Genomic DNA, 12,499 nt, shown 5'->3' with positions numbered 1-12,499 from the left:
GAGAGAGAGAGAGAGAGAGAGAGATCTCGTTCATGAATGAACTGGTAGGCTTCCTCTGTGGTCCTTTAGCATGCGTGTCAGTCTCGTTCAGCAATCAGCAGAAAGCGGATGCAAAGCACAGTTATAGACAAACCGCATGTTTATAACGCCACGTTTACCATAATCCCTGATGTCTCCAAACAATTAAATGTTAATCATGCAAGAAAACATGCTTTGGTCATCTGAACCACTTATTTAGACTTTTTTTAATTTAATGAGTAGATTATGCACATTTTAATAAAGACTAATCAGTTTTTTTGTAAGTTAATGGGTTCGTTGACTTAAGACATTGCACATAACACTCTTTTTCGTCACCTGCGGTTATATTTATGTAATATAAAAACAAATGTTACTGAACGAATCAGTGAACGAATCTGAACGAATCATTTTGGTGAACGAACTGAAAATGAACGACTCTCTTAAAAGAATCAAAATTTCCACCACTATTAGATAATTGCATTCATGAGAAGTTGAACAGGTGTTCCTAATATAATGCTTTAGGTGGGTGTATTATATAACAATAAACATTAACTCTAACATGCTTCATAAAATACATCTTCTATCAATTTTCCTGAGAGGCCAATAATGCCATAAAATCTCAAAATATGCAGTAATTTCTTCAGTTTGCCGCTCCAACAAGGGGATCAGAAAGCGAACAGTGCCCGAGGGTTAAGATGTCAGTCAAACTGAGCTGTTTTATTTGTTTTCTCTCCAGTGTCGGCGGCCGTATGTTGAGGGATCGGAGATGACGTCTGCTGTCGGCTTCATCTGAAACAGGATCTATCCCACGAGTTCAGCAACACACCGATGGATAAACTTCATGACATCCTGGACATGAACAAGGCTGATAACATGAGGACTAGAACACACAGAGGATGTGCTTTGGTGTCCGGAGTTTGGAGACTGTGGTCATGATTTTAATTCGTCCCAGAAACAATCGTTCTAGGTTTGGTTGGATTAAAGCGAACTCTGGTACGATTGGTGGTGCCATCCAAACCCAAAAAGCGTGTCTGATTCCTGCACTGTTTTGGCTCCTTTACACATTTTGTAGGCTCTTCATGAGTTCTTAGGTGGTAACAATAACCTTTGTACCCATTTAGCCAAGCACACAACATTGTTTTGCATGTTTGGTAAGATATTTTGGGGGGATCTTTAGGTACGGTGTGAAAAATGGCATTGTGAACACACCCTGAGATTATCCTAAACTCGTCATGATTCCTCATCTGCTGTGGATCGGGCTGGTTGTGTGTGCCGTGGACGCCGGATTGGGTCTCAGTTTCACGGGTTCGGACGGGCAATGGGCCTCCTTTCCCATGTGGAATGCTTGCTGTGAGAGTCACATGAGCTTCAGCATGAAAACCAAGAGTTTGAAGGGTCTTCTGGTGTACTTCGACGACGAAGGCTTCTGCGATTTCCTCGAGCTGCACATACACAAGGGGAAACTCAAACTGGGCTTTTCCATTTTCTGCGCCGAGCCGGCTTACGTGCTTTCAGATGTTTTCATCAGCGACGACCGGTGGCATTCGGTCACAATTAGGAGGGACTTCAAAAACACTTCCCTTATCGTTGACGAGGAAGCAAAGTGGGTGGAAGTTAAGTCCAAACGGCGGGATATGACGGTCTTCAGTCGGCTGTTTTTGGGCGGGATTCCACCGGAGTCTTCACAGCTGACGTCGGACACTGTGAAAGCTCATGCTCCCTTTATGGGCTGGATAACTGAGCTGAAAGTCAACAGTTCTGAGCCTGAGATGATTAGCAGCGCCGGGGTCAGTGTGTGCAGTGTGCTCAACGACGAGCCGACATGTGACTGCTCTCAAACCGGCTATCAGGGAAAGGACTGCAGTGCAGGTGAGAAATCTGCATTCAGAAACACAGATAAAGGTGGAAGTCATGTGGAAAACAAGATATAAATTCATGCATGTCTGCCGTTTTTGAGTTCACACTGCAAAAAAAGCTTTTCTTAGTATTTTGGTCTTGTTTCTAGTCTAAATATCTACAAATTCTTAAAGCAAGAAGTATTTACCAGACAAGCAAAAGTAATTGTCTTGTTTTGGGGAAAATAACTCAAAATGAAGAGAGTTTTTGCTTAAAATAAGATAAATAATCTGCCAATGGGGTGAGAAAAATAATCTTAATTCAAACAGAAAACAAGATTATTTTTCTCACCCCATTGGCAGATTATTTATCTTATTTTAAGCAAAAACTCTCTTCATTTTGAGTTATTTTCCCCAAAACAAGACAATTACTTTTTCAATTACTAAGTAAGAAAAGCATTTTTTTGCAGTGTATAGAAGAGAAGTTAATAAATGTAATAAAGAGGTGTTGATCATCACCTATACATGTCAACAAAAATGCATTAGTTAATGTGAACATACACACTATTTAGAGGCTTACTATGTAAATGAACATGAACCGTGATGAATCGGTGCTGTAAAGACGTTCTGTTCTTGGCTAGTTCTTGTTAATTAAGGCATAATGTAGTGTTAATATCGTGAGGTTTACCTTTTAATCGTAATCATGGGCGTCGGAACCATTGTGTGTGTGTGGGACAAGGTCCACCCCCTTTTTAAGACCAATGATATTGGACCCATTCACTTTTATCGTCTCTAATTCAGCACATGTCTGCTTACATTGACTACCCCTTAACCGAGAAACTTATTAAGAAACGTATTATTAAACACATGTTAAATGCTTTATTTCCCCTTTTCTAATATTATCTATTTTTTTATTGAAAATAAATACCTTTCCGATCTGATATGTGATGGGGAAAGCAAGTCTGGCAAAAGGCGGATTCGAACATATGCTCGCGATATGCGTCTAAACTTAATGCCATGCGTCTTACCCAAGCGGCAACCTCCCGCGATCTCTCTTGAAGCCAATACGGAAGTAATGTAAACTGTAATTCCTCAACTGGCCACTAGAGCGGCTCCAGAAGGAGCAGAATCTCATTGAGCCCCATGTTAAAATTCTTAACTTTAAAGCAGAAAAAAACATGTTTACAGCCTGGTACAAATTGTGGTTTTGGCTTATAAGGCTAATTTTGATCTTCATGACAACTCTGAGGGGGGAGAATTTTTTTATAACTCATTCGCTTACGTTATATAAAGCCTTAAGGTTCTGCATAATTAAGGGCGTGGTTACAAGTGGATAGCCATTTATCCGCCGTCTATAGTTATTGCGTCACCTCAGCTCCGCGCACATCCCGCCTTTTTGCCCATTTTCTGTTATCCGGGAGTGACACGCGATGACTCGCTCACAAGATGGCGATGGCCAGCTCGCCCATACTTTAAGCTTCAGAACGGCTTATCAGAATCCTATGGGTGACGTCACGGACACTACGTCCATATTTTTTTACAGTCTATGGTCTTACCCCTACACTATAGCCACGGTTAAAAATTCAGTGATATCTGTAGTTTTGTCTGTCCCAATCAATCGTTTAGTAAATGGCACTTTTTCTGTCTGGACACGGAGCATAAAAAACATGCAACTTGTTCATTATCATTATCTGTGAAACTGTTGATGTCTATGGCAGTTAAATGAATATAGCCTTTTTATTAATATACTATTGGTATTGACTGGTTTGAGGTCTTTTTTGGTATAAGAAAGGGATATGGCCTCAAACGCACCATAATGCAGGAAATCACATCTATAAAATAATTTTTTTGGGGGGAGAACCCCCAGACCACCAGTGGTGGAATGTAACGAAGTACAAATACTTCGTTACTTTACTTAAGTACATTTTTCACGTATCTGTACTTTACTTAAGTAGAATTAATAGTGCATACTTTTACTTCGTTACATTTTGCAGCAAATATTTTACTTTCTACTCCACTACATTTCTACAACGTTTCGTTACATTTTCTGATCAGTTTCAGGGCTCGAGATTAAGGCTTGTCCGGATAATAATATATAATGTACGTTAGGCTAATGAACTGACTGTTGCACTGTTGAGGCTCGCGCAGCCTCTCGAGGAGAAATGGAAACAAATCAGCCCCGCTCACACAAAGAAACTCAGTAACATACTATATTAAAAATTCAAAATGTTTAGTTTTTATATTTTATAAGAGTTAAAAAAACATCACATGACACGACCAACGGGTGTAGTTTTCCTGAATACCATCACGACAGAAAATGTGACACTGATTTCATTTGACAGTTCCATAAACAATTAATTAACATCAAGTCACTTACATTTTATTGATTGCTTTATTGCTTTTGTTCTATTTCAGCAGCGAAAATATTTCCAAGATCAGATTTCCACATCCGAACCATAACGTATTGCACAACAACAGTGCGTTACTGAATCAAAGATTCAATGCCCTATTCATAAATGACTGCCTCATTTATGAACGAATCAGCCATTTGAACGAATCGACTCAATGACTCTCTCATAAGGATTCACCTGTCGCCATCTACTGGTGGTTTAGTTCACTTTAGTTAAAACAATCTCATAGCATTATTTAGAGCAGTTGTAATTTTTCAGTGTTAATTATTTAATTTGATTGGTAACAACCCTACTGTATCTTATTCTAATTTAATTTATTAATCAAATTTAAGAATATAAGGGGAAAGCTGAAGCAAAGCCTATATTTAATAAGATTAGGGGAAAATGTCCTTTATAAAAGGTAAAAATATCATAAATATGAAGATTTAAATACATCAAAGCTGATGAGAATGTTGCTTCAGAAAAAAATGACATTTAACTTTGCAGATAAGCAGAATTGTAAGTCAGAATGTAAACTGGGCAACAGATGGTAAGAACAATTACATTAACCCAAAACTAACTCAATTAAAATGCCACCGCTCATACTGTTTTCTTCTTTTTAATTATTAGAATTAGACATTTAGAGAATACATTTTTATGCAAGTACTTTTACTTTTAATACTTAAAGTACATTTAAAATCAGGTACTTTTTACTTAAGTAGGATTGTCGTTGTAGTACTTCTACTTTTACTAAAGTAAATATATTTCTGGGTTCTTGTACTTTTACTGAAGTGCTGAGATTCAGTACTTCCTCCACCACTGCAGACCACCCGCAAAACTATTTCCCCATCTATCATATTTGGCCTTAGCCGCTACTGACCCTCTCAGTTTATATTTGCTTCCGACGCCCATGATCATAAAACAGTTTGAAGCAGTCGTTCCAGATTATGATTTTAATTCACACGGAGCACAGCACAAAGCACTGTAAACGTTATCATGATGTATAAGGGTGACATTTAACTGGTTTAGTATAAATATAACATTTGTGTTTTTTAAAAAGATGCTCGAGCCTGGTTTTGTTGTTGAGATGAGTACCGGTAGTATGTGGTTGTGGTAATACACGCAATTTTGATCCTGTATTTTGATCTGTGTTTTTCCGGGAAAGTGGTCTTATGATTATTACATTTGCTGCTAGGCCTGCATGTCTGTCATTTGAGATGGCTTTGTACATTCAAATATCTTATTACACAAAAGTATTCCTCATGAAATATCAGATGGAAACATTCATTACTTCCCAATACCAATCAGCTGAGCAGTGTGAAATACGGTGTCTTAAAGGGGTCCTATAATTTAAAGATGTAAAATAAGTCCCTGATGAGTGTTGTCACAGCGAGCCTCTGTGTAGGGACTCTTATTCTGACACAGGACTGAGAACATAAATACATACACTTCTTATTGTAAACATCATGCACACAAGTATCTGTTTTGCGCAAACTTGAACACCAGTTAACACAGATGATTTTGTGTCGCTGATTGCGTGTTGTTTAGTGTTGTTCCTGTCCTCACCAAGCCATTTCTTCTTCAGTTTGACATGTGATTTATGCTGATTTATGTATTGAATTAAGAAGTAAAACAAGACCGGTAATCATGTTAGAGGTTTATTGTTGCCATATAACCACATACATATTATATATAGTTATACTTACCTACTGGAACATTTTCCCACCACAAACGGGCAAACCCGGTCATCTTCTTCTTCTTCAGGGTTTAACGGCAGCTTGCATCCATTAGTGTTGCACTACTGCAGGGCTCTCAAGTTTTGAACTGAGATCAGAGTGAGATTTCGGCCGTGGGTTTGGCTGGGTATGGGGGTCTGATATGAAAAATGACAAATTCGTACAAATAAAATAAATATGTATTTAATTAGTGTGTTTGTGTGTGTGTGTGTGTGTGTGTGAGAGAGAGAGAGAGAGAGAGAGAGAGAGAGAGAGAGAGAGAGAGAGAGAATGGTTAGTGTTGTTTATTGGTGATGGTAGCAGGTTTTTGAGGCCTTCAGCTCAGGGGTTGGTGGCACCTTAACATGAGCACGGTCACGCTGAAGTGAGCTGTAGTTTACAACAGAGATTATTTTACTCTCAAATAATCTTAGACAAGCTGCCTATGATTATTGTTTGCTATATCAGTATGGTTGTATTTTTTCCTCTCTTTATGACAGCGGAAACAACTCCCACACCAATACCCCATCATTTTTTAGCCATACAGAGGCTAAGTACAAGACATAATTATAAACTGTCTACTTTTATTTGTGTACACTCAAAATACCAACAAAGGCTGTGGATTCAGGGAACGGAGCACACAACTCCAAACAGTCTTTATTTCAAATATGTATTTTGTTTATTAAAAGCAAAGTTTTTAATTTCAAAAGCATTTCTGAATTCAGTTAAAATAACAAAATGTAAAAAAAAAATGTTTTGCCACCATGCAAAGTTTAATTAATGCTTGAATAACACCTAAGTCTCCTTTCCATTAAAAATAATGGCTAGTGTGGTGACGTGGCATAATTTTTGAAATTTCATGAACATGTTAAACACATCTAATTATTTCTGTAATACATTTTAATTATATTATTCAATTTGAATTATTATTTTGCTCCAAATGTTGCACACATGGTATGGAAAATGTAAATGTAAATTTTGAAATGCATTGCCATTTTACATATTGCATTGCAAATTTTATATCGCTATACTTCAGCTTCCATAAATAAGGGTGAGCACGAATATATTTGATCTGTAATTAATGTTCGAAAAATAAAAATAATATTGAAATTGTACTATATTGCTTCGCTGGCCTAAATGCAGTGAATCCTTTATACATCCCTCTAAATCTCGCAGTTTTAACTAAATCCACTGGGTGGTGCTGTGGAGCGGGTTAATAACTCGACTGTATTTGATCACTAATGTCGTTTGCCTCGTGATGTTTGGAATTACTTAAATGAAAATGATCTTACAAAATGGAGTTACTTTTAATAAATTAATTAATGAAAGTGAGTTTAAAAAAAATCCCATCCAAACACCAGTCGAATGAGGACAGCTGTCCATCACCGCATTCACGAGTGCAGGTGAGCACAGATGTTCACTGAGTGAGAGCGCAATAACGTACATGATAGCAAAATGCATTTCATGCAAATCATGATTGAGACGAGGCTTCCTTTAAGTTTTGTTGAGGGATTAAGAACAGAAAACAAAGTGCTGTCAGAAACTTAACTTGACACCGTTATCTTTGTGTCTCTGCGTCTGTCATCATTGCTTCTAGTTGCCAACTAACGGTACTTCAGCGAGCATTTGATTCAATGAGCGAGGCCGTGGCGTGAATCACAGAATGTGACGTTGGAATCAGAACGTAAACGTTCTTGGGTGGAGGGAATATCTATATCTTACCCAGATACAGCAAATCTATTTTATGATTGGCTGTTCGGTCTCTATTTTTATTAGATTAACTGGTGCGTGGCAGGGCCGTCAGAACTCTATGGTGAACTCGCTTGATTCCTCTAACAGCGCGCGTGTTACCCTGGCGATTTCTCTGCGTGAGAAATACAAGGTGTGGCGTGTGAGCGTGTGAACGGGTTGAAATGCGTGTGTCTCACGCCCAATGCGTGAGACTTGAGAGCCCTGCTACTGCCATCTTCCAGTTTCACTTTCCTCAAAGCTTTGATTATGTTTACAGTGTGCAATATAACATGAGTTCATGTTTTGCGTGTAAAAAAACAGTATTTTTCACACAATTGACTGATCTGTACAGCGCTGTTTCCTCTGTCCTAAAAACGGCCTGATGATTTCCTTGTTCTATGAAGTCCCTCCTTCAGAAACACGTAACGAGTTCTGATTGGGCCAGCGCTTCCCACGCTGTGATTGGACAGCAGCTTAGCGCACGTTGCCCGGAAAGGTCCCGCCTCTTAGGGTAGATACGCGCGCTCAATGTTATTGCAAAAATGTCTATATTGCCTTATCAGTTTGAGCCGGAATCAGACCCGGAGAATATCGAAGAGGATCGATTACAGCCTGCTCAGGAAAGACTTTAGCTGGATGTTTCAGAATGGTCAGCTGTCTATTCAGGAGTTTAAACTGATCATTACAAACACCAACAATCGATGGTGTCTGAATGAATTACTACACCTTTATATGCTAAGTTTTTCGGATTAGTTTCCATTACCATCTAACGTTAGTTATCAAAGCTAAACAGCGTTGCACTTTGTGTCATGAGTTACATAAACTGTTAAACGGACCGACTTAAATAATAAAATACACTTACCGGTTGTGCACCATAAACAACGCCTTCTCCAGACACAGAGGGAACTGCGTCATCTCTTAAGAATAATCTTTCTGCGAATCCGGCATTAAACTGATTGAGATTGAGGAAGCAGTCCTCAGCAAAATGTGCTGCACATAGTTTTAAATTGTGATTATAATTTTCCGGAACCGAGTTAACCATAAACTGAAGCCATTGATCTCTACGTACAGCGCCCGTGGGAAGGCCAAACAAAGGTGATCTGACTCCGGGATGAAAATAACAGCGTTTCAATGGCATGGCGACAAACACACTCTACAAAAACAACGCTTCCTATTCTCGACCTGCAAGAGCAAACGGACAACAGACATATTATTATGCGTGTTCTTGTGGGCGGAGCTTTAGTCAACAGACGGTTCTAGTGACGTCATCACAGCAGGAAGTGCAGCGCTGTAGTCCAAACCGGCCGCTCGCTGTAGGCTTTGAAAGGGAACTTCTGTTCAATAAAATATCTCGCTTGGCATTGAACTTTGAGCTTTATAATTTTACAGGTATTATACTAACTAAAGTTTGAAAGATGGAATCGCGAAGAACAGGACCTTTAATCATTTATTTACTTTGTTCATCATACTGTTTGAGTTCTTCAGCACATGCTCTGTAGTTCCTGCAACCTGACAATACCCACAAAAACCCGTCGGATACTTCCTTATAATATGTAGAGTGCTATTCAAATTACTGTGACCTATCCTTAATCTGGTCATAACTATTTCTTCTTTTCTATTTCCTCCCCTATTCTTCACAACCCCAACTTTATTTGGAATATTATACAAATGTCTCCCTTTAATTTCCCTGTTCCACTGACTTTGCCATTCTCTAATGGTTTCTTTCCATATAATACTCTTCCCTTCTGATTTTGACAACTTAACATTTGTTTCAATACTCTCTTTTTTAACAGCTTGTTTGGCTAACTTGTCCACTCTCTCATTACCCACAATGCCGATATGCGCTGGAATCCAAATCAGTTGAATCTTACAACTTTTTCCCCTTATTCTTGTGTATATTGTCAATATTGCATACAGTAAGTCCTGATGACTATTTGACTTGCCTATCATGAGACTGTACAATGCTGATAAAGAGTCACTTTCAATTAATGCTTTACTTTTTTTTGTTTTCTTTGATCCATTCTAATGCCATCATAATAGCGTATGATTCCACTGTATATACACTCAGATCATTTGTATTTTGTCTGCAAATCTCACTTCTTTGATTAAAAATGTAAACTGCAGATCCAGTTTTCCCTGTTTCTGGATCCTTTGATCCATCCGTATAGATCTGGACGTGATCTTTATATTTATTTCCTGTATATCTATAAAATTCAGCTGCCAAATCGATACTATTGCTAGCTCTTTTGACTTGCAGTAACTCAAAATCAACTTTCATGATTTCTAGATTCCAAACCGGGGTATCAGGCCATGTTACAGTTGAACAAATCTCCTTTTCACACACTCCCGTCTTTAGCTGCCGCAGCTCCTATCCACCCAAACTTAACTTTTGTGCTCTCTCCCTTTCCCAGTTATCTTGCAGTATTCTTTGGATTGGATGACTATTTCCATGTCCTTTTATCCAATAATTTACAAGCAACTGTTTACGTCGTAGGTTCAATGGCATTTCTCCTGCTTCAACTTGAAGAGCACATACTGGCGATGTTTTTACCGCTCCTTAATCTCAGTGCTTTCGCCCGCATTACATCAAGCCTCATTAGTCAAAACCGGTCATGGTAAATGGCCACCATATTGAGTATCCCATTCCCACCAATAGAAGGCACAGTTCATTGTCCTCATGTGTGAGGGGACATTTGGTGACCTGTTTGATTCTTGCTTTAGTATTCATAAACGTTAAAAGTTAATTAAGCTTGTTTAGTTCCCAAATCTTTACATATATTTCTGAATTATTTTTTATGATAACGGTCCAACTCTTTGTTAATGTTAAATAATTTTTCTTGCCTCCCTTAAATTTGTTACTTTTTGATTCCTAAATGGTTTAGCCCATTTACGGCCTTTGCGCTCGACCACTTTTCTACTTGCATGACGTATTTCCTGTGTTTGGCTCAAGTGTTCAAGTAGGCGTGAAGACTGCAAGTGTGTGTAGAACATTTGCTTACCCAATGAGACACACTTATAGTTTAGCTTTATTTAGATTTTCAATACTTTGCATTTTAAAAGTCTTTGTCCCCATGTAACAGAAGACCATTTTAAAATCGCAGTTCTTCTAATTAAGTGATGAAAAGCAGTTGCAAATGTTGTACAAAACACACAATACATCTGTTCAATATTAAATAGCGAGAGTGCCCACTAGAGGGCACTCCATCCCGGATTGTCACTCCATCAAAGACTACATTACCCACAATCCTTTGCACGGACTCATTAGCACTCACTGTTTACACCTGTTCCTCATTACCTCTGCCTATATACCTTTTTCACACTGTCATTCATGGCAAAGTCTTGTTAGTGTTACACTGCTTTTTTGAGCGTTTCCCAGGTTTCTTGTTTTTTTTTTATTTCGTTCCTGTGTGGTGAATTATCTGTTTGCCTGTCTCTCCTGTATTGTTTGCCTGATTGGACTGATTACCTGTTTTTGGTCTACAATTGTGGATTACCCTTTCATTAAAGCTGCATTTGGATCTCTAACCCATAGTCTCGGAGATGGTATGTTACAACATCTTTGCACCAATAAAATAGGAAACAATTTATGTTTTACAACTAAATCATATGTAATATCTAATTCATTTGCTGTGGAAGTTTTTGCTCAACTTCTCACAATTTCAGGGCACTTGATTTCCCGAACATAATGCATGATGGGATAGGCTTAACTTTGACTATTCAAAATAGTGTGGGTTTAGGGCACTTAGCTTGGCATTTTTAAGACATGGGACAGTCTTGCGCTCTTACTTCCTGTCGCATACACACGCTCTCAAGTGGCCAAGACCACAAGTGTGGGTATTTGGACAGGGCCATATAGGCTGGATCCCAAATGGGTCCCTAAACTCTCATGGACTTCCTCTGAGTCCACACTTTTCTGCCGGGTAAAGTCCTCTGCGTAGCTTAGAAACTTGCAGGTTCAGCTAAAGTGTGCATTGAGGGCCAGTGATGCGCGGGTCAATGTATAAACGGCCCGCACCCGACCAACGTTCTCAACTAACCGCGGGCGCAACTCGGACCACAAAAAAAAGAAGGAAATATTGTACCGACCCACTTCCTGGCCCGCATTTTTAAAAAGTAGTAAATGCTCATTGTAGCATCAATTTATTATGTTTAATTTTCTTAACACTTCAGATGCTGCATGTGTTTATCCAGTTTAATCGAAGTGTGCGTCTCTCACCTGACTTTCCCAACAAAAATCCCCTCTCAGAAAATACATAAAACTGACATTACTGAGCTATATGCGTTTAAAAGTACCCTAATGGTCCAATGGCACTGCTTAGTTCAGCGTGTTGGGAAATCGCCAATCTGGCATTTTGTCCCGCTTCAGGAAAGGGGTTAAAATGGCTGTAAGTGGTTCCCTAAAACAGAAGATTAGCCTTCTTATTTTTAGCTTTCCTCGCACTGTGTAGAAATAATATTGAATCAGTTGTCCCTGGGTTGAGCTGTTTTTTTGGGGGGAAATCGCCAATATTTTTTTCTTCAGCTAATCAGGCATTTTGTCCCGCGTCTGGAAAGGGGTTCAAGAGGGCTGTAAGTTGCTGCGGGTGGCCTAAAACAGAAGATTAGCCTACTTATTTTTAGCTTTCCTCGCATTGTGTAGAAATAACATCGGATTAACCGTCCCTGGGTTGAGCCGGTTTCTTCTGAATGTGCGCTCACTGGCTGCACTTATGCAGGAACGCAGATGATCCTCCTCATGCCAATGGATTTCATAGTAAATTGTGTCTAGTAGCCTACTATATAAATTACAAAGGTTTATTTGGCAACTTTA

The 12,499-nt window shown here is 38.9% G+C and overlaps 1 protein-coding gene across 12 annotated transcripts in view; it reads left to right on the top strand.

The window, feature by feature from the left end:
* The first annotated feature begins 747 nt into the window (after positions 1-747).
* nrxn1b (neurexin 1b) overlaps positions 748-12,499 on the top strand; it is a 144,242-nt gene continuing 132,490 nt past the window's right edge. For all 12 annotated transcript variants that reach the window (XM_067422133.1, XM_067422132.1, XM_067422128.1 and 9 more), the window contains exon 1: positions 748-1,887. In XM_067422133.1, coding sequence (XP_067278234.1) covers positions 1,251-1,887 — 637 coding nt within the window. In that variant the 5' untranslated portion in view covers positions 748-1,250. The remainder of the gene's footprint in view (positions 1,888-12,499) is intronic.

The sequence above is a fragment of the Pseudorasbora parva genome, chromosome 17, assembly GCF_024679245.1.
Source record: "Pseudorasbora parva isolate DD20220531a chromosome 17, ASM2467924v1, whole genome shotgun sequence".
Taxonomy (NCBI): Eukaryota; Metazoa; Chordata; class Actinopteri; order Cypriniformes; family Gobionidae; genus Pseudorasbora; species Pseudorasbora parva.
Note: the sequence above shows the minus strand (reverse complement) of the source record. Positions and strands in the feature narration are given on the sequence as shown.